General features: G+C 43.7%; 1 protein-coding gene across 23 annotated transcripts in view; it reads right to left on the bottom strand.

Moving 5' to 3' along the window:
• Positions 1-23,756, bottom strand: part of CELF4 (CUGBP Elav-like family member 4) — a 709,135-nt gene that overhangs the window by 88,406 nt on the left and 596,973 nt on the right. For all 23 annotated transcript variants that reach the window (XR_008842577.1, XR_008842576.1, XR_008842579.1 and 20 more), the window contains exon 6: positions 5,909-6,052. Coding sequence is in view for 18 of the 23 variants with exons in the window: in XM_056514193.1 (XP_056370168.1) it covers positions 5,909-6,052 (144 nt within the window). In the remaining 5 variants the exon portion in view is untranslated. The remainder of the gene's footprint in view (positions 1-5,908; positions 6,053-23,756) is intronic.

Below are 23,756 nucleotides of genomic sequence, written 5' to 3' on the forward strand. Positions count from 1 at the left end.
CAGGAGATGCTACCAGGCTGGTTCCTGCCCTTGGACAGCACCCCAAGAGATAAGAGCCTGCAGTCACCATCCCAATGCTTGAAACAGATGCAGAGGCACTGGAAAAGCCAGCCCAAAGCATGGGAAGGGTGGCACTGTTGGCTGATCAATAGAGAACACATGTAAGGATTTGTCTCTCACATCTTTTTCTTACTTTAAGTTGCAATGGTACTCAGGGGCAGGAAATACTGTCCTTTTCTTATAGGAAGAACAATTGCTTGGAGGATGAAGGAGCTTTCTCAGAGTAAAAAATCCTGCTAGAAATAGGAAATGCATGCACAGCCTGCCTTCCCCATCCCCCAAAAGAAATGTGTGTGAAACTGAAGGAGGGGAAGAGGAGAAAGGGGGATTACTTCTGAGGAGCTCTTTCTGAAATAGTGTGATCATTGCCCTTCAGTTTTACTCTGAACAATGTGATGACCTTCTCCTTTTTTTCCAGTGCTATTTGCTGTCTTTGTCTCTGAACCACACAATGTTTTGTTTGACTTTTCACGTTCTTCATTCAGCAATAATAATGATAAAAGTAATACAGCACCTCTAATGATCTATACAAAGACTTAGCTAATGAATCCTCATGGTATCCCTGTGATAGAAATAGGCAAGTAAAATAATCAATCAAGCAGTAATATGATTCATATTTGGTAAAATCATATAATTGAGAAACTCATGTCTCCTATACCTAACTGACTATTGGGAGTTAAAACTAAAAATACTTTCCAAGCCTTGAAACAAACAGAAAATAATCAGTAGAAAAATCAGTATTGTCCTTCAGACTTCTTATATTTTCTTGGAAGTAGAAATTTCTGCTCTGAAAATAAAATTTAAATATAATTAGGATATTTAAAAAACCTAAACAAATATGCAACACCTGGATTCATGTGTCTTAGTGTCTTTCCAAAATCTGGCTCTAGCTTGGGTTCCTAACTTCCTGAGAACTATGTAAAACCCTCCAAAAGACCTAAAAAAACTTGTATGTAGAGCCCAAATCTTAGTATTCATTATTTCTGAATTACAAGGGAGCTGGTGGTCAGAATTATGGTATTATCCCTTCTACAAAGTATTATGGCCTTGAAAAAGCTTCCTCTTCTGGAACAGATCAGTGCAAATAATTTGCATAACAGGTAGCATTTACCAAGAATACTGTCCCTTTTTGGTAATTTAAATGTAATAACTATTATATCCAGAAGGTGACCTATATACAGTATTTTTTCCCCTGATTTCATAGGGCTGGCTGATTTTTATTTTTTTTAAGTACCTCTCCAAAATAATTTCACAGTACAAATTAAAGAAATATTGGAAAAAGCAATTCTTCCTGTCAGCACTACCTCAGATAATTTAGCAGAAATACTCTTTCATCTCCATGGGAGCTGGACAGGGAGCAGAATGGGGCACCCAGGGTTTTATGGTCAGCATGGTAGTCACTGCTGCCCTAACTTCCCAAGGAGACCACCTAAGGTGATGTCTGAGAGCTCTGCTGTGCTGGACATTCCAAATTTTTCTTGCAGGTATTGTCTGTGGATCAGGAGCAGCAGCCATTTGCACTTTTTCAGAGTGAGGAGAGCTGGGATTTACTGAGAAATGACTTGTTCCAGGCCAGAGAACAAACGTTAGCATTGCCTGTTGTCTCTGACCCAGCCTGTCTGCTTTTACACACTGACTCTATGCCTGTCCCTTGCTGCAGGAAGCAATCAGCCCCATGGCTGGAGTTTGGCCAGAAGACTGTGGCTAGCAGTCCCATCCCATTTTTTATGCAAACTTGATTTATGACTTTGATCTTATCTTAAATAATTTAAAAATTAAATAATTTATACTGTATCTGTCACTTTCCAAGGCTCCTTCCTTTGTTCTTGCTTTGCTCTTCTGCATTTTCCCATCTCCCTCACCCTTTTTTGATCTGTGCACATTTCCTTTCTGCATGGTGAGGCATCACTGACATGAGACAGGCACTAAACACTCCTTGCCCCTTTTCTTCACAGAAAGACCTGCAGGAACTGTAGCTTATTTGTGCCAGGACTATACTACCACCATTCACAGACTGTTTTGATTGTTACTGCTTGTGATTTTGGGCTTGGCCATCCTAAGTAGGTGTGCTGTGCTCTGTGAAGTGGAGAGTGTGCCTGCAGGTTCTTCCTGGACTGGCAGCAAATCAAAGGTGGTGCCAGGTAGCATCACTCTCCTTCTCTCCAGGCTGAGTCCAGATCTGCACCTCAAGCTGGCCTTAGACTGCAGAAACAGCAGTACCCAGCTGATGTAGATCCCCAGTAACCTGACATCAAAAAGGGCTGGTATCCTGTACACTTGTGAAATAAAATAAATAATTGCTCCATAAAAGGGGAAGTTAAATGAGTATGGGAAGGTATTGCTGATGAGAAAAAACCTAAAACAATCAAAAAACCCACCCTGAAATAAATTAGAGTAGGGGCTCTGGGAGCTTTAGGAAGCTATGAAATCTGACTTGTCTTGAGCTGCATACCAAAGAGGTGAGGTAGGTCTGATGTGGCACAGAGTCAGTGCCAAGCTTTGTCTCCTCTGATTAAAGGTGATGCTTGAGGAGAGGATGGAAAACCACACACAGTGGAGAACTCCCTTTGCTCCCTCATTTTTTTGCCTCCGTTTCTGAGGCCAGATGGCTGCTGAGACCCAGGACTGTTTTTTTGGCTGATATGAGACCATGGCTGCTACCAAGGTTAAAGTTTTAAAGCTGAGGCTGAGGGGCTTGGCAATGTGCAGCAACAGGGAGAGCTGTGGCATTTACTGGGCTGAAAGGGAGGTAACTTGGAGAGGAGCTGGGCCCCAAATCTGTCCTGATGGCAACACAAAATTTTATCTGTCAAACTAAAATGGACTGAGAACCTTGCTGCCTCTCCTCAGCTGGAGGGTTGGCAAACCCATGGCTGCACAGCAATCTGTGTCAAGTCAAACAGTCACACCATGGGGGTTTCTGCTGCACTGACCACCTCGGTGCACCAACACCTTTTTGGGAGCTAATCCAGTCACAGTGATGTGCAAGATGCTTCTCTGGGGGAAATTCATCAAGAAACTGCAGAAATGGGGACCTGAGCAACCACCTCCATGGGGACAGACCATTAGAAACTATTGAAAAACCTCTGTCAGGGGATTGCTTGGGAATTCTTATATAAAGACATCAGTCAGGCTTGGACTGCTGGGGGATAGCTGGGAACAGGCTATGAGTACAAATGAGAGAGGCTGATGTCTCATGCTTGTGCCTTACTATTAAGCACTGAGGCAATTCTTATACTAATGTTACTGCCATACTACTCTGAGAAAGCTCATGGAGAGACAGTACAAGAGAGAGCCATGAGGGAGAAGAGAACATAAATAAATCTGATCATCAGGTTTATTTGTTCATGAGAAAACAAGACCAGGGGGTCAAACAATTCAACCGATGTCACAAGAGCTGCTGGTGGCAGTGGCATCGCCCATCATGACAGTCCTGCTCCTGATATTTCACCTTCCCTCCTCTCGACTTGCCTTAGCTCTTTGACTCCAGGCTGAATAAAACTGCTGCCTCCCTTTCCCTGTCCCCTATCGATTCCTCCATCTCCTGCTGGCATTTGCGAGGTGCCAATCACCCTGATATCTGAGAGCCAGCAGTCCGAGCTGGATTAATCGGGACCGAGGCAACGCCACAGAGCCTCACTCTCCCTTCCTTCCCTTTCATGTGAGGCTGTGAGATGGAGCAGATAGGGAGGCTGATTGAGAGACAGCGTCTGAGCACGCTCTGGGTGTACAAGGCGCCACACAGAAATGTGATCCCATCATTTAGACAGCTCTGGAGTCCCCAGGGTAATTGGTGTCACCAGCTTGTCATATCCAATGGGTCAAGATCTAAAACTTATTCTTTCTCCCTTATTAGCATTTTTATCAGAAAAATAAAAAAAGAGTATGGGTCCAATTCTGCTTTCACAGAAATCAACATGAAAAATATCCATTTGTTTCAAGTGGATGGGAGAAGATCAGAAATTGTTTTTCCTCTTCCTTCTGCCCTGATTTCTCACCTCCCTCCTAATGCACCTTTATTATCTGGTGAGAAACAGGAAACTTTTGTGGTGTAAAGTGCAGACTGCATCTTCTCAATCAGTATAAACCTTGTCTGAAAATTAGACAAGTTACTATAGATTAAAAGTAAAGCAAGAAGAGTTTTTGGACAAGAACATCAGACAGTTTTGTCTTTACCACCTCTCCAGCTGCTTGACCAATGTCTGTAGAGTAATAATGAAGCCAGTTCTCCTGCCAGACAAACTCCACAAATGTTTGTCCCAAGGTGTCTATGGATTGCCTCCTGTTAATTCCTCTGGTACATGGGGACTACATCCCTCTGACAGTCTGCTGTCTAGGCTCATTTGGGAATTGCTGTCTCTTTTCCTGTTCCTGCAGCCTTCCCTGACCAGGGGCAGTGTTAAACATAGCCAGGGTGAGGAGGAAATAACTCTTCTATAATGTGAGGAAAGGAGCAGAGGACAAAGGAAGACACAGAGACTGACTTTGTCTAGGAATAGAAAATGAAGATAGCAAAATGGAAGTGAAAACAGAGTTTTTCTCGAGGAGAGAAAATAAAAGCTCCAGAAGTGCACCAAGAGGTGCAGCTGGAAGGAAAGGAAGAACTTCAGTGGAGCTCTACAGCAGCACATTCTCACAACTCTGCATGGCCCACAAGGGGTGGGCTGGGCTGCACTAACTGTTCAGAGAGGCACAGGACTACCAGAGAAGAACAGAAATGTCAAGACCTTCAAATTAAAAAGAGAACATGGTGATGTGATGTAAAATACTTGGTGCCAACACAGGAGGAAGAAACAGTCAGGGCTGAAAGGAAAACCGTGTGGTCATTGAACTGGAAGGAGCATTGGCACACCAGAGAGTTGTTCCTGAGCTGGCCCTGCATACCTAAGGCAAGGCTTGGGTCTCACATTCAGGAAGATGCTACTCTGGACAACGTGTTCAGCAGCACCTCCTGTGCACAAATCATGCAGAGGGCCACATTTTGCCATCAAATAGATGAAGCACCTATATACACTGTCACTGCCTGAAAATCTGCTTCAGAGAAAGCAGTCACTGGGCACTGTTGTGTCTGCCTGCTGCAGGCATCAGCTCCACCTTCCTCCAAAATATCTGTCAGACAGTCCAAGTTACCTGAGTCTGGTCTTGTCTTGCAGATCCTTTTTAATTTTAGGCTAAGGAAAACAAGTAATTCCAGAAGAATCCGTTTCAGAACATCAAGAGCCCAGCCCCCTGTGCAGTTACATCTTCTCAGTTTTGGTATGTCCACAGGAAACCTGAGGTTAGCACAACAGGATTTTTTCCCAGTGGGCTTCAATCATACTATTTGGGGCAGCAGGACTGTGTTTGGGCATATGTCTGTGTGTACATTTAATTATCATATATCATGCTTTTTGAATCTAAAAGCATTTCTCTCAACAGCTGCTGTTTTATCCTGTGGTCACTCCAAAGGTACCCACAGTGATGCAAGGTGCAGCAGGATTGTGGTGACATGGGGCAGAGAACTGGGATAAACTAAACAGGTTTATTTTATGCAAATCCTCAAAGTTTTGTTGTGCTTTTATTTGAAAACAATGGCTTAGCCCCCATAGTAAGTGTTTTTCATGGGTTCACACACGACCAAAAGTTACTGCTAGAACTGTCTATGACACTTTGGAGAGACTTGGGAGATTCCCAGAGTCTCCCCTGGATGGCATGGCTAATTTTTACTCCCATCATGTAACCAGTTTAACAGAGAAGCCACCGCTTCCTCCTCTGCTCAGGTTTTTTGTCCACTCCCATGAATTTTTGTGCATTTCCAGGTGATAGTCCCCCTCCCAGGAGCACGCAGAGAGCTGCTGTCTATACTTACTGCCTGTGCATAGGCTCCATAGGCTCCAAACTGGATGGCCATGGGGTTGAACATGCCCATTTGTCCGGCCATTTGCTGCATGCGCCGCATTGTACGCTCCTTGTCCGTGTCCGCAAACTTCACCACCAGGCTCGAAGAGGCTCCCTGCAGCACAGGGGACAGAAGGAGACACACAGGGAATGAGCCTGATGCACACCAGATCATCAGCCCACACATCTAACACAGATTCAGTAGAATGGGATCCATGTTTTCCATGCAGCTTAGGCTGTGAGTTTTGACCCTTGCCAAGGGGATGAGAGCGTCAGGAAGTAAAGGACCCTGGGGAGTGAATGCCAGCAGCCTGGCTCCTAGTTTCCTCCAAAATTCAAACTTCTAAGATGTCATTTACATTTTTTCTGCAAAAGTTGTTGTGTTATTCTTTCAGCTTTCAGGCCCAGAAAGATCTGGACACAGTGCAGCAAAACGTAAAAGGCTTTGCTGCATTGAATGTGGTGGGATTTGTGGACCAATTTGTTTTGGTGGAATGTGTGTGTCTCTGCATTCCAGACCCCTGAAGTGGATAACCCTTTCACAATGCTGTGTCTTGTAACCCCTGAGTCAGTGAGAAATCCCTGCCCAGCCTTGGAGACAGGAGTCAGTATGCTGGGCAGGGTGCATGTCATCATGAAACAGCATCTCTTCACTGAGCACTGCTAAACTAAGGGAGCAAAAATAGTACTGGATGGACCTGAGCTTTCTCTCCACAAATAGTAGGAAACAGAGGCTACCACAAAAGAGTCCACACATTTCCAGGAAAGATTTACAATATTAGGATTATGTCTGCAGTCCACACCAGCGCAGGACTATGGATGATTATCAGAGCTGCCTGCAGAAATCTGTGAAAAATGTAGTGCTTTTGGGAACAAATGAAATCCCTCTCTTTCCCAAAACCAGATGAAAGGTCAGTAGCTGCAATCCTTAAATATCTGATAGGAGGCAGAGATGAGAAGAAATAGATCTACCTAGGAAGGTTTTTTTTTTGGTCTGTCTTCAAGGAAGTCCTAACTTCATGGGTTGATTGCTTCCCAGGGCAGCCTCCCCAGGGAGAGAAGAGGTGTAGGGAGGGACAACCAGGCTGCAGCCCTGACAGCAGTGGACAGCTGCCCTGGGAGCCAGGCTGCCACCAGCCCAGGGAGATGGGCAGTGAGCTGTCAGCACACTGACGAGGAGCAGCTGAAATAATTGTGCTCCCATAGCTTCTGCTGTGACAAACTGGCATTCACTGGTAGAAGCACAGTCAATGGGGAAATGACCAGCTCAGTTTCTGGCTGTGGCAGTAGAGGAAGACCAGCTCCATGCCAGAGGAGCTGAATTGTTGCAGGACCCTTGTTTTCCTAACAGAGGAGCAATTTCCTGGGATTGCACAAGAAAAATATTATTAACTGGCTTACACACACTTCTGTGTACCTGTAACCAGAAAAAAGAGTCTCCGTGAAAGCAGAATTGCTCTGCTACAAATTGGGAAAAGTGTAGTAAACCACAGCTATAGACGTACATATATATAAATCTAAGCTATACATATTCAATAGCCTCTTCAGATCCTCAGTTATGAATAAAGACTTGAGGAATTAACCTGCTAAAAAAAGACCCCAACAATCTAACACCACATAATGAGTGATGCTCCCTTGGATTAGCAATCTGTTCTGGGAGAAAGTGATTTTCATTGGCAAAGAATCTTTCTTTTTGACCTGTTAGTCTCTCTCTAATAAATCTATAACCTACTCACACAATGTGGTGAGGAGCAAGGTTTTGAAAGAAGTGCTTCAGGAAAAAAAAGGGATGCAGAGATGAATGCTCCATTCAAAGATGGAGAGCAATCTTCAGCAGTTATTATAAAACCAGAACAGAAGGGGGAGTGGAAGAGAGGAGAGGAAAAAAACCCTGTAGCCAAAATTCCCCTGCATTTCTGTTGAAGGCTGGGTGACTTTTAATTTTTCTTTAGATCACATGATGCAGATATTGATCCTTCCCCAAATCACACTCTTAATTGCAGCTCATCGACAAATGAATATTTTAATGCATACATTTCCTGCTAATTATCACCTGGACCAGTTCTTAATTAGATTTCAACACTCATTTAATTAACCCTGATCCAAGAGACTGTTTGGTAACTTGCATCTAATGATTTAAACCTATTTGCAGCTGTGTTGGAGGGAGGCACTGGTCCACAGCAGATTGGGCTGTGCAGAGCTGCTGTTGTGTTTTACAGAGCAGAGCCTGCATCGTGATGGGCACAGTGCAGGATGGAAGATTTTGGAATGGAATAAAGTGAGAGTATATTCATCTCTGCAGAAGGAGTTTTGAAGATGTGACCTGCTCTTGTTAGCATGACAGAGAAGTGTAAATAAGTTGGTGTCTTCTTCCTTCTCCTTTTCTTTCGATCTCTATTTGCCCTGGAAGTCTTAGGGCCAGAGAACTGCCTCAGGCATTTGCTGATGCCTCACACTGTTGAAAACCAAGCTATTATTGTAGATGGCATCATGAAAACATGGGCAACTTCCACATGAAGTGCTTGCCCCTGGAGTGTTCTTCCCTTCTGATGTGAGTCATAGTGACTGCACAGCAGCTGTTTGACCCAATGGGATCTCATCTTGCCTCCTGAGAGATGTTTTTCTGGGTTGCCTGTCGCAGCAGGACTTCAGGCCTCTTTGAACATTGCTATCATACACACAGGGCAGAAAGGCCATTGGCAAATAGATGCAAGCTAGACCTCACACTACAAAGAAAGAAGAGGAAAAGAAGAGGTTTTTTTCTGAGAGTGCTCTGCAATGAGATGTGCATGTAAGCAGTTAAAGATGTGTAGCCAGCAGAGATGCTGCATTGCTCTCGAATATGAAGACTGACCTTGGGATTGATGCTTTCAGTATGTGGTTCCTCATGTGCAGCTCTTTCATGTGGCCCAAAGGAAATCAGGCAGTAAACTCTATCAGATCAGCCAGTGCAGGACTTTTAACAGTGGAGCCAAACATTGCTGTTCATATACAGCAGAACAAGGCTACTTTCTACTCCAGTGACTTCTACTAATCCGCTGGATAACAATAGAAATACCCGAGAATGGGCCAGATTTTCCATAGGGTAAAAATGCTGCAGCCCTTCATCTGGACTATTTATTGCTTCCACGAGGAGTTAAACCATGGTGTAAATCAGCTGTTGTCTGCTGACAGAGGCAATAGGTCCTGTCTACTCTGTCATTTACTAGTAATACATAATCTCCTTGCTCTCTCTGGTTCTTGGACTGGACCTCATATTTTGCCAAACCCCGTGAGAGTTACACTGGGTAAGTCAATAATGTTTGAAATGTACTTCTGCAATTTTCAGAGGAAAGGACCTGTTCATTTCTCTACCCTGCAGACCCACAGTCAGAAGATACTATCATGAAAGTGAGCATTCCTGATGGTGCCTCTGCAACAGCCTGCTTGCAATTGGAATTTATCTCTTTTCCCATCAAATCAACCTCCGTTTTCAAGTGCTTTGATATCTACTGATGAAAAGAATGATAAGGGCTAAGTATTATTATGCTTCTCCTATTCTCTCCTGGGCCAGCAAGTCTACTTAATATGACTATCTTTCTTCCCATCCCCCTCCCATGCATGGTAATGAATTGCTCCCCTTAGTCAGCAGAGTCAGGTACTCTCTCGGTTGGTGGGGAGAGGGAAAAGATGGAGGAAAAATCACTCTGCACCACACTCACTTTGTAATCCCTAATCAGAGTCCTCTGTGAGAAAAACTAATTTCCCAGCCTGTCTTGACGTGTGAAATAAAGTCATTCTTGAAAACAGGAGCTTGACAGGTCGCTTGTGAAATTTCATATTCAGCTAAAAATAAAATATCCATCCATTGATATTTCATTTAAGGGCAGAGGAAAACAAATCTATTGCCTGGTTGCTGGAATTTTTTCCCATTAGATATGGTCTTCCAAATGGAGTGTATACACAAATTAAGTAAAAGCTTTTCAGGAGTCCAAACATTACTGCCTGGCAGCAGGGAAAGATCACAGAATCAAGTAGGATGGAAAAGGCCTTTGAGGTAATTGAGTCCAACCTATGACCTGACATCACTGTGTTCACCAGGCCATGGCACTGAGTGCCACATCCAGTCCTTTCTCAAACACCTCCAGGAACTCTACCACCTCCCTGGGCAGTGCATTCCCAGCCCAGTCACCCTTTCTGTGAAGTAATTCTTCCTAATGTCCAACCTAAACCTTGCCTGCAGCAGCTTAGGACTGGGTCCTCTTGTCCTGTTGCCTGGGAGAAGAAACTGACCTTCACTTGGATACAGCCTCCTGTCAGGGAGCTGTAGAGATCAATGTAGAGGTTCCCCTTAACCTTCTCTTCTCCAGGCTAAACAGCCCCAGGTTCCTCAGACTTTCCTCACAGGACTTGTGCTACCCTTCACCAGCTTCATTGCCCCTTTCTGGACACACTCCAGCATCTCATCCTTTCTAAATTGGGGGGCCCAGAACTGGACACAGCATTTAAGGTGGAGCCTCACCAGTGCCAAGTATGGGGGAAGAATGACTTCCCTGGTCCTGCTGGCTGCACTATTCCTGATACATGCTGGGTGCCATTGGCCTTCTTGGCTCCCTGGGCACACTGCAGGCTCATGTTCAGTCAGCTGTCCCTTTTTGTCCCAGGTTCCCAGGTCCCTTTTAGCCTGGTCACCACCCAGGCCCTCTGTCCCCAGCCTGTAGCACTGCAGGGAGGTGCTGTGGCCAAAGTGCAGGACCCAGGGCTCCATCCATTGCTGGATCCAATGCATCTATCCAGCCTGCTGAGGTCCCTCTGCAGAGCACTCCTGCCCTCCAACACTCCCCCAAACTTGGTGCCACCTGCAAATTTGCTGCTGGTGGACTCAACCCCTCACCCAGATCGTCAATAGAACAGGACAGGCCCCAGCCCAGGCCCCTGGGGGACACCACTGGTGACTGATCCCAGCTGGATGCAGCACCATTCCCCACACTCTCTGGGCACGGCCATCCAGCCAGCTCTTAACCCACCCAGGTGCTCCTGTCCAAGCCATGGGCTGCAGCTTTTCCTGGAATGTGCTGTGGGAGACAGTGCCAAAGGCTTGGCTGAAGTTCAGGCAGACGCAGGCACAGCCTCCTCCACATCCACCAGATGGGTCATCAAAGGACCTGCCCTTCCTAAACCCTGGGTCTCATCCCCTGGCTGCCCAGTAGGTGCAGATCAGGATGATCTGCTCCATATCCTTCCTGGGGACCAAGGTCAGGCTGACAGGCCTGGACTCTTCTAGGCCCTTCTAGATGGATGCACGTTCCCATTGGCACCTCCAGTCACCTTGGATCTCCCCAGTGAGCCAGGACTGTTGATAATGATGGAGAGTGGCTGGGTGAGCTCTTCCCCCAGTGCCCTCATCACTTTGGGATGGATCCCATCATGTCCCAGAGCCTTGTGACCACCTGAGTGGCTCAGCAGGTCTCTTACTGCTTCTGCTTGGATTATAGGGGGGCTCTTCTGCTTCCCATCCCTGTCTACTAGCTCAGGTGTCCAACTGCTTCTCTGTAGAACAATATTCTTAGGAAAATTCTGTGAAGGTCTGGCCTTGCAGAATATATGCTTGAATTTCCTTTTCCTGCCAGCCCTATAAATCTGCTCTGATTCAGTAGGTTACTAATCTCCACAGATGGTTAGACACCTTTTTCCTTCAAAACTGATGAATCTGGGCCTAATTTGCCAAAGTCATTAAATTTTGTTTCACTTTAAGCTTAGTGAATCTCCTGCTGGAGGCAAACATACATTTAAGTACTTTAACACAAGGGTGTCTCATACAGGTGGACCTTTACATCTTCATTAGCTCAAATTGAGCCAGGTAAAAGTTCTGGGCCAAAAATATTTTTAAAAAATTTGTTATATTAAAGTTCCAGTGACTAAAGCTCTTGAGAATAAGAGATCTGAATGTGCAGATCCTATTAAATACCTTCCAAAATGTCAGCCATGAACAAAAAGATGCTTAAATGAGTAGGTTCTGCTGGATGCTTCTCTTTTGGGCAATGACTGTATTCCTAAGTGTCACCACAGAAATGGGTTTTCTTGTGGTGGAAATTTTGCCTTAGCACTGCCTTTGTTACTACAAAGCAGAGTTGGGAGGATGCTGACCTTCAGCAAGACAATCAGGGTAATATTTCTATGCAAGGTTCCTTGATGTTAAGGCCCAAAAGCCAAAGGAGGATTTCTTTGCTTTGGGCTCTGTCTCCTCAGGCCATTTGGCATGATGTCTCTGAAGTTTGAAAACAAATTTGGAATTTTTTTGGAAATGCCTATGCAGCTTATTGAAAAGAGAGTGCTGAATTAGACAGGGGGGTTTGACCCCAACCTGGGATTTTAGGCAAGCAAAAGAGAAGCTACTGTCCAATTAAACTGTAGAGAAGTGGGATTTTCAGCTGGGCAGAAATGTAATTACCCAGCCTGGAAGGTGACCAAAAGGCCAGGACTAACACCCCTCCCATCTTGTGAAATATGTTATTTTTCTGAACTCAGGGCTTCAATTTCATGTCTCACCTAAAAGATGAGTAGGACAGCAGTCACTAGGAGCTGTTTCCACTGTACAGTCCTGAGAGCTGGTTTAGACACTCTTGAGAGTGACAGAGATGGAGAGGGGAGAGGAAGCATTCATCCAGGACTGTAGTGATGGACCCTTTGATAATGCTGTAGAGAAGATTCTTCATGCCATGTCTAAGCAGAGAGTTGCTGCAGGTACTTCCCTTCACAGGTCTCCAGAGCTGTTAATTTATTTGGAGTGGAAGCGTGATTTAGGTTTTATTTGCCCATACACTACTTACCAGGTGTCTCTCAGAGCTAAAGTTATTGCTTTCCACAGGGCAGCAGAATCATTGAGTCCTGGTGTCACTGTACCCAATTCTAATTAGGAAGAACTCAATATATAACCCAGGTGTTAGTATGCCTCTCGAATCAAAGCCAGATATCTGAAAAACCTAAACTTAAAAGCAGAGTTCTTCAAGCACTTCTGCATTATTCAGCTCATTTATGAATGATAAAAGTCCTCACAAAATCATTTACCTTCTTTAATGCATTATGAAGTAGGAAGCATTGTTACACCAACAGACTAGAAATTCTTTCCTGATATTTAGGACTGTGAGAGCAGTAAATTATGGGGGTTTTTTTTTTTGGTCTATTTGAAGAAAAACATAAAATCTAGAATCCAAAAGAAAATATTGTATGTTTTCCCTTTCCAATATGAGCAACATGGTTTGAAAGATTAGGTATGTTTAGTTCCATATCAACTAAAAATATACTTCCCCATAAAATATACTTACACTAAATAAAAAAAAAAAAGGCTTAGTAATTTTTATAAATTATTATTACTATTAAGAACATGTTTCATAGCTGCAGCATAGAGCCCTATGAATGATTCTTCCTTTCAGTTAAACAAGCTAGGATGAAAATAAGAGAAATGGAATTATTCCAGAGTGATAAAGTCAATTGACTATTGTCAAAGCAAAGTGGCATCTCTGTCATATATGGAGATCCTGATGCTTCAGGACTGTGCTCACAGGAGCTCCACACCTCTTTGGCAGCTCAGGATGAGGACATGAATGGCCTATGATGAATTGGGAAAAAAAAAAGAGGTATTGAGGAAGGGCTGGCAAGCTGGGCAGATACATTTCAGCTGTTCATATGACATAAAAGAACATTTCCATGGCACTGCATTGCCAACAGCCTGCACACGACTGTGCCTCCCAGATCCCTGTCATGCTGCAAGACTCCAGGCTATTGTGGTGTAAACCATATTGCTCAACTGAGACAGTAAAAGATTGAATTTTTGCAGCATATTTAAATTGGAGATCTCCAAGCACTGTCCAGCCATGGGCTGGACCAGATGAGCTTTAAAGTTTGCTTCTAACCCAAACTTTTCTATGATTCCACAGTTAATTGAGAAAATATTCTGCTTTCAGGGAGGTGTCACCCATGCTTTAATACAGAGAAACAGATGGTCATCTGAAACTAAGAAATGGTGTAAATTCAGTGAAGCTCTCCTGGGTTTTGGTGAAGTAAGAAGTTGGTTTATGTTGAAGGATCAGCCCTTGCTGCACTACACTTCACTAAAACTGAAACATGCCACCTTCACAATCACTATTACTGTGAGCATCAACCAGACAGACCTTTGGAATGGGAAGTCAAGCATGTTCTGTGTGATATCACTTGCCTGTAGATATCTGAGACAAGGACATTGGTGTCTGGTGGGATGCTTCACATTCATTTTTGTGTGAGCTTCAACTGAGAGTCTTACTTGAAAGTCATTGTTTTGATTCATTATTTTGATTCTTTGAAGACATCTTTGTCCTCTAAAAATTAATTCTGAACTTTGCAAAACCCATTTGCATAATACCTACTGTATCACTACTGCTGTTTTGGATAGGGATAGCATTCTACCAGTTACTAAGATCTTTCTGTTTTCCTCACACGAACGTGTGTTATCAATCCTGACCACACACCTGAGCAAGGCTAGGAAGGAGTGAATTAAAGGGAAAAAATGAGAAGCATCCTAGAGTGATTTAATGTTGATCCAGAGCCTACTTAACTGTGTAGGAAGTTCCCACTGATATAAATAAGGCTTAGATCAAAAGATACAGGAAGAGAAAAGGAGGAAGAAAGAAATGCCCCCAAAGCAAGCAGGAGAGGTAAAGACAATGCTGAAATCTTTAATCCTTTTAAAAGGAAGGTGGTGATGCCCAGTGGAGCTACCTCCAGTAGGCCAGGAGCTCCCTTGGCAGGCAGGGACTGTTTCATGTCTCCCAGGCTGGAGGCTTATCAGTGACTCTGATATCCAAGGAAGGTCATTGCTTGTGAATTATTTTAGCCCCTCAAGTCCTAATCTCACACAGACAAGAGTTGAGTGGAGCAAGAATTGCAGGAGCTGCTGTTATCAACAGAACCTGTGCAGCTCTCAGCTGTGGCATGATCCTGTTCCTGCTTTCCCATGGCCACCTCCACAGCTGCTGATTTAATGCCCAGCTCCCCTTGGGCCCTTGGTGGATGGGTGGGTGCCAGTCAATTATTTTTTTCTGGAATAAGGAAATGTGGCTCACAAGCAGTTATCTCTTGTATCCCATTTGGAGGCAGTGAATGCTGGGGGTCAGAGGGAGCAGAGAAGCCCAGGGAAGATATCCAGTGATGGTTCTCATGCCCCACAAGTCACTTCAGTGTCCTGCTGGATCACTCTGTGGTTTTGGAGATGTAACCAGAGAAGTGAAGGCCACCTTTGATGCCAACATAATTCACACCCCGTGTCAAGCAGCCAGACTGCCTGGATGTCTGCTCTGGGACCCAGAAACATGATTAATTAGTTAATTTATGGAGCTATGGGAGAGGCAGGGAACACAGTCTTACAATTTTACTTTTTATAGGAAGAATTAGGGGAAATTATGGCAACACTGGGAAACTGCTGTCCCAAAGCTTGTAGATCCAGTGGAGATGGAGATGGTGGAGATGGTGGGATGGGGTCTATGAGCTTTTCCCCCCTCCATCCAGAGCCCACTGCCTAACAAAAAGCAAAGATCAGCTATCAAGAGCTGCTGGACTTTGGTATAGAAATGGCTGCAAACTTACATGTAGGTATTAAACGTCCAGTGCATTTTTTAATCTTAAAAGACAACACACACCTTTATAAATGGTGTTTAAGTAGCATATTCAAAAAATCGTTCATTACTGGAAAGAGGGCCACGCCTGCTGATGGTGTCTTGTTAATGGGTTCCTAAGGTATTACTATTTCTTAATAGAAGAAATGGATGTGCTGTGCTTTGCCCTGAGTTAAACAAGACAGCCTCTGTGCTGCCCAAAGACATTGCAAGGAATTTGTGTTCTTTAGAGAGTTCAAGACCAACAAAAAGGAGAAAAAAAAGTTAACATTTCCATTTTCACCCATCAGCTTCTTTAACATTAACCACGTAAAACCAGACCCCAGCCTTCTGCTTTAGTTTGGACAGGTGGATGGGGAGTGATGCTACCTCATTCTGCCCTAGACTTTGTGACTTTGGGCAACTGACTTTCAGCCAAACTCAGGTATGAGTCATGAAGGACACTTAGATGCTGGAGTTTCATCAGCTTTCAGCTTGATTTACCTCTGAAAATCTCCTCTTTATGTTTCTGTGGCCATGTAAAAGAAAAGTCTAATGGATTTTCCATTTCCTATATTAGTTTCAGAAGAGGAAGCTCAAGGGGAGAACTTATGGCTCTCTATGACTACTTGAAAGGAAGTTATAGAGAGGTGGGGACTGGTCTTTCCTACTATGTCTACACTGGAAGATCAGAGGAAATGGCCTTACACTGAGACAGGAGAGATCCAGACAATATACTAGAAAAAAGTCACTGTTAGGGTTGTCAGGCACTGGAATAGGTTGCCCTGGTGGAATCACCATCCCTGAAGGTGTTTAAGGGGCATCTGGATCTGGGTCATGTGGTTTAGGAGTTACAAAGGTGGTGCTGGGTTGATAGTTGGACTGAAAGATCTCTTCCAACTTAAATGATTCTGGGTTAGTCTGATTCTATTTATCCTGTCAGCCTGAGGGGCTAAGTGGCTCTGTCTACTGACTCTCACAATGTGGCTTTTATTGAGAACTTGAGTCTGTGTTGGAATTTCAATGAGTGAAAATTTCGTTGGTTAATTAATACTCTGAATTGTGGTCTGTTTAATTGTTATCTGTTTATACTATGGATTTGTCTATGGTTCTCCTTATGTTACTGGGATATATTGAAGATATATTTTTGGGAAGTGAATGGGTGAACTGAAGGCTTCAGGTTTGATGTTCTTAATTCTGTGTTTCCCAGATATCAATGAACATTAAGATTTAGATTCTCAGCTTTTCACTGGTTATTTCTTCTCTACTGGAACCACAGGAACTACAGGAACTGTTGTCACTTGGCTAAGAACAGTCTAAATATATAAATGAATTATGTAAAAGACTGGATCAGTCCCATACATTGTATTATTGTTTCTTTTGCTTCTCTCTTGTGTCTTGTCTATTAAAAAGACATTCGAATGATCTAATTGCAGGCATTTTGGGCATCAATTCTAAACCCTCAGCTATTGAAGACAGCCTCTCTCAGGTCCTAGACCCTTTCCATCAAGTGTTACAAAAGTGTAGATGACCTTGAAGTTTTATACTTTGACTGACACTTCGGAGTAATTCATCCAGCTGGGTTAACCCTGCCCTTTAGTTAGGAAACTGCTGAGTGCAGGAACTGTCCTGTCAGAGGTTTTTATGGTGTTTAGCACACAGCAGTTTCCTCTAGGAACAACACTGGCCACATTTCCAACAGCAGTAGTCTGAGAGGATGCCTACTAAAGTTCCTGGGAGCATGAAAGGAATGTTCTAGCTAATGTGAGACCTGCAAACATGAAGCTGTGGCTCCACGCAGCCGGCTCACAGATTTGGATGACTTCCTGAAGAATGTGTCTTGCTGGAAATGGAATGCACTGCAGGTTTTAAACAGCAGCCTAACTACCCCAACTTTGTGGAAATGACAAACCCTTCTGAGCACTAAAGGCTGCCATGAGCCTGAGGGGAGAAGGGGAGTGTGCAGCTGGATGTGTGTGCGTATTTGCGAAGAAGGGAGGAGCGATGAGGAAAGTTTCTCCTATGAAAGAAATGATCTAATTTGAAGCAAGTCTCTCATGGGAAGAGCTGTGACAGAGGCTGCTCTGTTCCTGTTAATTTTCACAGTGCAGCTGTCAGCGGGTCTGTAAATAGTACTCTGCGAAGCCAACGCTTCCTATCCACACATCAACCATTCAATTAACAGAAGAACAGAAGAAGGAAATAAAGTGCACCACAGCCTTCTATCACGGCTTTGATGTTTTCCAGCAATTTATGAAAGTGTACACAAATCTAATTACAAGCCCCACTGCTTCCCATTTACATGGAGCTCCTCAAGTTCAGAGCTGTTTATATCAAAATAATTGTTAAAAATACCTCAGCTGATCTACGGCATTGTGGCCCCCCACTCACCGGAGCCACCAGGCTGCTCCTCCCAGGGAGTTCCTGCCTGCTCAGTTCTTTGGTGCAGCCTGCTCCTGCAAAATCTGCTTCCCCACCACCCTGTGAGCACAGCACCTGGGCTGCACCTTCACCATGCCCAAAGGCCCACTGCCCTCCTTTGCTCCACCTGCTCAGGGCTCCTTCTGCAGGCTCCACACTGCTTCCCCTCCACCCCTGCTTCAGCCAAATATTCTCTGCTGTGTTAGTGGGGGTGAGCACAGCTGCTCAGCCTGTCTCCACCGTGGGGCTGTGTCTGAAGGCAGCTTCACAGAGCTGTGCAAAGTCGTATCTGCACAGTGGGAATGCGCAGCAAGAACAGCAGCACTCATTAGTGTGAGCAGGGGTGGTTTCCTTGCTGGCGTGCCTGACCATCCAAAGCCAGGAAGATGAGAACCCCATCAGCCATTAGTTTGAAAGAGGCCACTGCACAGGACAAAGACACTTGTAAGTCCTGGCTTAGTGCCTGGCATCCCTGCCCACGACAGGGTGCTGGAACTAGATGATCTTTAGGGTCCCTTCCTACACAAACCATTCCGTGATTCTTGGGACAGTTAATCTCATATTTAAGTCACTCGTCCCTGATAAAACAAACAGGTGATAATTTCCTTTAGCTTAAATAATGGGAAAAAATCTCTTATGGCATGAGGGGATAGACAGCACACTGTCTAAGGAAAGAAGACAATTCTTACACCTGACTTGTTACCCATGTTTGGCTGAGAATTTGGAAGTCCAAATGGGTGGACTTCCAAAGAACATGATGGGCAGAGACTCAAAATCAACTGCATTCAACGTGTTATGCCATTCATATTTTCTTGCTTAATAAAAAGTGTAAAGTACAACAGCTAGAGATCTAATCCATATATCATCTAACAACACTGAGAAATAATTGCATATTTTGATACAGGCAGTTCCAGACAGAGATTTGAATTTGGTTTTGTCATTTGTATTGATAAGAGCTGCATGGAAAAATACTTAAATGAAAGCCCCCAAGTTAACAAAGTTGTGCATTGCAGTACTGCAGTTTTTTCAAAGTTCAACCAAACTGAATCTTTCTCTGAAAGGCAGATGTCTGTTCAGTGCTTGTATCCAAGTCTTACATGTTCCCTTTTCATAAAACCAAGGATTCCATCTGAAAAGTAATTTTCATGGAAAAAGTTCAGCCAGCCATAGGCAGACTTGGGATGCTATAACCTGGATGCAGAGAAAATGTAGTGCTTTGACCAAGCTGCTGCAGCCTTCTATAGCAAAACAAAGGGAGAATTTGGCATGTGTCTTAGGAGAAGCCACCTTACAGAAGTCTGGAGGTCTTGATGGCCTTAGACATTAATTAAAGTTATGGAATAAACGTAGTGCTGACAATTAATGTGTTGAGCAAGTTCACAGCAGATCTAATGGAACAGGAGTCAGGGGACTCTGCTGCAGGATGACTGGTTTCTGAATCCCAAATTGCTTTATCTGAGCCACAAGCATTCAGAACAGATTTCAGGTCTCCCCACACTGGGTGTGAAGTGTTCACTTTAGGCTGCACTGACTTTATCTTTAGTTTTTAACCAGTATTGGTCCTTTTTTCATTCTGAGTTACACTTTGGATGAAGAACCACTATTTCGGAGCTGGAGAACCCTAGCAAATTGATGCCTAAAATTAGCTAAAAAGCACACTTCTATTTGGGCTCTCCTATTAGTTTGACAGGTTTCAAAATCTATTTCTGTAAAATAAAATTTCTCCAGAGGTATTTATTTCCTTCTATTGATTATAAGAGAAACTTAGATGACAAACTTAGATGACAGCCTCAGACATGAGTTTCTTAACTTCTGGATGTCTCAAATTAGGTTAGGTGAGTCCCACCTCAGGTATTCAGTCTAAGTCTGTTATTGAGTTATTCATTTTAATGGGACAGGCATGCCCCATTAAAGGTGATATTGCCCATCCTAGCACAGAAAAAGTGAAGAATGCACAAATGCCTGGAAATGTCTCTCTCTCCTTTCTGCAGGAATCCTAGAAGATATTTAGAATAGGTCACAAACTTTCAGACTGTTAAAGATAAGCCAAGCACATCACACTCCACTTCTTCTCACCCCTGAACAGGAAATGTACCCAGTAATAGTATTGTTCTACCCCTTCAGGGATGAATTCATAACCAAAGAAATTTTGAGTTGCCACAGTGGGTGAGATGGTGAAAGGGGGGTGCAAAAATACTCTTATTTTTTAACCCTGTGTAGCTTCTGGATAGGATAATATTTGCTGTGACTTAAATGTGCATGATTCTGCCCCTCTACTCCACTCTCTTGAGACCCCTCCTGCAGTGCTGCATCCAGCTCCAGGGCCCCAAACATGGGAGGGACATGGAGCTGTTGGATTGAGTCCAGAGGAGACCACAAAGATGCTCAGAGGGCTGGGGAACCTCTCTGTGAAGACAGGCTGTGAGAGTTGGTGCTGTTCAGGGTGGAGAGGGCTCTGGGCAGACCTTTTAGCACCTCCCTGTGCCAAAGGGGCTACAAGAGAGCTGGAGAGGGGCTTTTAACAAGGGCTGACAGTACAGAGGGGAATGGCTTCAGACTGCAAGAGAGCAGGCTTAGGTCAGCTCTTAGGAAGAAATTTGGTTCTGTGAGGGTGGTGAGGCAGTGGAACCTGCTGCCCAGAGAATCGTGGGTGCTCCATCCTTGGCAGTGACCAAGGAGTGCTTGGATAAGGCCTTGACCAACCTGGTCCAGCTGAAAGTGTTTCTACTCCTGCTCATGGACATGTAGATGGTCATTGAGGTCCCTTTCAAACCATTCTGTGATAGTTCAATAGAGATTTGGGAAGAGTCTTTTCTGTGTGGGTGGATGGACAAGGCCACATCTTAGATTTGTAAGTTGTGTTCTGCAGAATGGTTCTTCAACATTTGGCTGTTGCCCAGATATGAAGACATGAGGAGAAGGAGAAAACCAAACTGAGGATGATGCCTAGGAAGGAGCATGACTGACAAGTAGGACGATAATGTTGTTCACAGTGATTGAGAATGGAGGTGGAGGATGGAAAAGATTTTGGGAGGAGAAGTTCAGAGCTCAGTTTTATACATACTGAGCTTGTTCTGACAGTTAAACATCGACCAGGAGATGCTGGAAAGATGGACCAAGGTTTTGTTTTGGACAGGAGTCAGTCCTGAAGCAGAGAAATTAGATCTGCAAGCTGTCACTACAGCAAGAACAGCTGAATTTGTGTTGGTGGAAAAGGCTGTTAGGGACAAGGCTTGGATGAGGAAGGGAACAGAAAGATAGGAAGAAACCTGTTTATGTCCCCATATGGATGGGAAACAGAGACAGGAGGGGATTGAATAATCAAAGCTAAAAGCACAGGACATATAATTGCTGTAAACATATTATAAATACAAGCAAAAATTCATTAAGGTTATGGTTTCTTATAAAGGATGATGCAGAGATCTAGTAAAACACTTTTATAAAGTTGATGAGCTGATAGAAAATATGATCTTAAAAGACAAAAGGGAAGCTCTCTTGACAGCTAGGTATAGAAGAAACTTTGTTCCTGCTCAAAAGAAGGGGATTTTGGGTAGCTTATTTCTAAAGGAAATTGATTGTGTAAAAATTGGAAGGATTTAGACTTGGTGGACCCTTAGGAGAAACAAGTGCCTTGCATAGAAAAATTGGCTTGTAATGGCTGATGGTCAGGCACTTGTCCAAGGTAAGGTTAATTAAAAAAAAAAAAAAAGAAAAAAAAAGAAAGGAACTTTCATAAAAGAAAGTTGCCTTTTGAAACTATTAGGCAACATATGTTGTGTGAACAGGAAGTCACAGTAGAGCAATAATCCTGACAGCTGTGGAGAAACAGGAGTCTGCCGCAGGAACGAACGGCTCGAGACCTGACAAGAATGATGATGGATGCCCTGCTGGTGGTACACGAGGACAAACCAAGAGACGCTGAAACTGGCTGAGCCACAGCAGCAGCGTTGAGTTGGCATCACAGCTGGACAAACCAGGCCAGTCCTAGTGGCCAGAGGAATGGAAGGGGCAGAAGGAAGATGGCAGAAGTGCCCCCCTCCTTCCCAAGCACAGTGGGCTGCGTCGGCATCTCACCACGAGGTGGCTGCATTTCCCTGTGAACGTCCAGGCGAGTCCTGAGCAGCGCTGCACACCCCAGAGCACCACGAAAACCAGAATGGGTGCAGAGACCCCGGCAGGATTTGGCCTATCTCATTTGGCCATTTTGAGCCACTGTGGGAAAAACCTGTTGTGCTCCACGTGCTTCACTGAGTGTTGGTCACTCTGCAGGTCCTCATGGGTCTGCAAAGACGTGGTCGCAGTGGTGTGCCTGCTTGTAGCTCATGGGGCACAAAAGGCAATGCCATTGTGTGTATAACTTGGCTTATAATGAAGAGGAAGAAATTAATTTCCCCTTTGCTTTTTTCTGTGAACTATGAGTATGTACTGTGATGTTCAGCCAAGCCATGGAAACTCATGAAGCCATGGAAACTTGATTCTGAGTCTGGGATGGGCATCTAGTAAAGGATAAATTGTGTTGCTTTTTCAGATACCAAGGTCTGGTTATTAAAGAACGTTTTTATAACAGGTATTTGAGTCAGATAAGTCAAGAGGAAAAATGGTCCCACAAAATTGACCCATGAAGTGGCCAAATATTTTGTATATCGTAAGCTCAGGTGATACCACGAGCATAGAGTTACAAGTTGTTTCCATGTGGTTTTGAGATGAGTATGTTTCTGTACCCAAAGTATTCTGAAAGGAAGGGAAAGGTTGGGGAAGGAATAATGATATTTTGAGTATATGAGATCTAGATAAAATCTTTAAGTGTCCTTGTTTTCCATCTGTTTTCTCATGTCTTCCTCTTGCCTTTGTCACAGGAATTAGCAGGGTTTTTGGGATGAGGACTGTCTTTTTACTAAACTTTTTTGCAGTACCACACCCTACTGAATTGAAATTCCTGGTGTTGGTTTATAGACTTTATCACTTTGGGTCAAAGTTTGAAAGAAAGTCAGTGAAAGTTCCTCTTTAACCTGTCTCAGGATATGTCCATAATATATCAACACTGGATGTCAGCATCAAGCGCAACATCTGGTTTTGTTAGAAGGAGCCTTCTAGGAAGACACTCTTAAAAGTATTTAAGTACTTCAAAATATGGAGATCCCATCTTTGAGGAGACTTTTTTTGGTACCATCACTGGTAAACATGTACCATTTTTAAACTGATTTGTCTAAGATGAGGTTCCAAGAAATGAGATCTTGATGGTTTGCTAGTTTTAGAAACCTTTTTGCTTGTAAAGAGTTTTCCATTTTCATCCCTGCAAAGATCTAGAGAAAAACTGTCGGGCCTACTTTTAACTTATTTGGATAAATTCATGAATTTACATTAGTCTCTTATTGAAAGGGAGATTTTACAGTCACAAATATTTTTAATTGAGCTTTCTTGTATCTTTTCCAAGTTGTCAGCATGCTTCTTAGCCTTCCGTGATTTACACTGTGAATAATTAGTAATAAAAATAATACACTATTATAATAAACCAAAACAAGTTATACCAGATTTTCTTGTACTAACAGTGGAATGCCTTACACTCTTCTCTGTCTTGTGATGGTGTGCAAATATCTATTTGCATAGAAAATACAACTCAATTTCTATTTTATTGAACAGTAAGTCTTTAAACCCATATGACTAGAAAATTGTGCAAGTGGACTGATCCCTCAGATGTTTCCTGGAAGATCCAGTAATTTCACACTTTCAAAAGCAAGTGTAGGGAACCAGACTTATGCCTGGGTTGGTACTTTTGTGGTTACAGTGAAAGGC

Source organism: Oenanthe melanoleuca, chromosome Z (assembly GCF_029582105.1).
Source record: "Oenanthe melanoleuca isolate GR-GAL-2019-014 chromosome Z, OMel1.0, whole genome shotgun sequence".
Lineage (NCBI taxonomy): Eukaryota > Metazoa > Chordata > Aves > Passeriformes > Muscicapidae > Oenanthe > Oenanthe melanoleuca.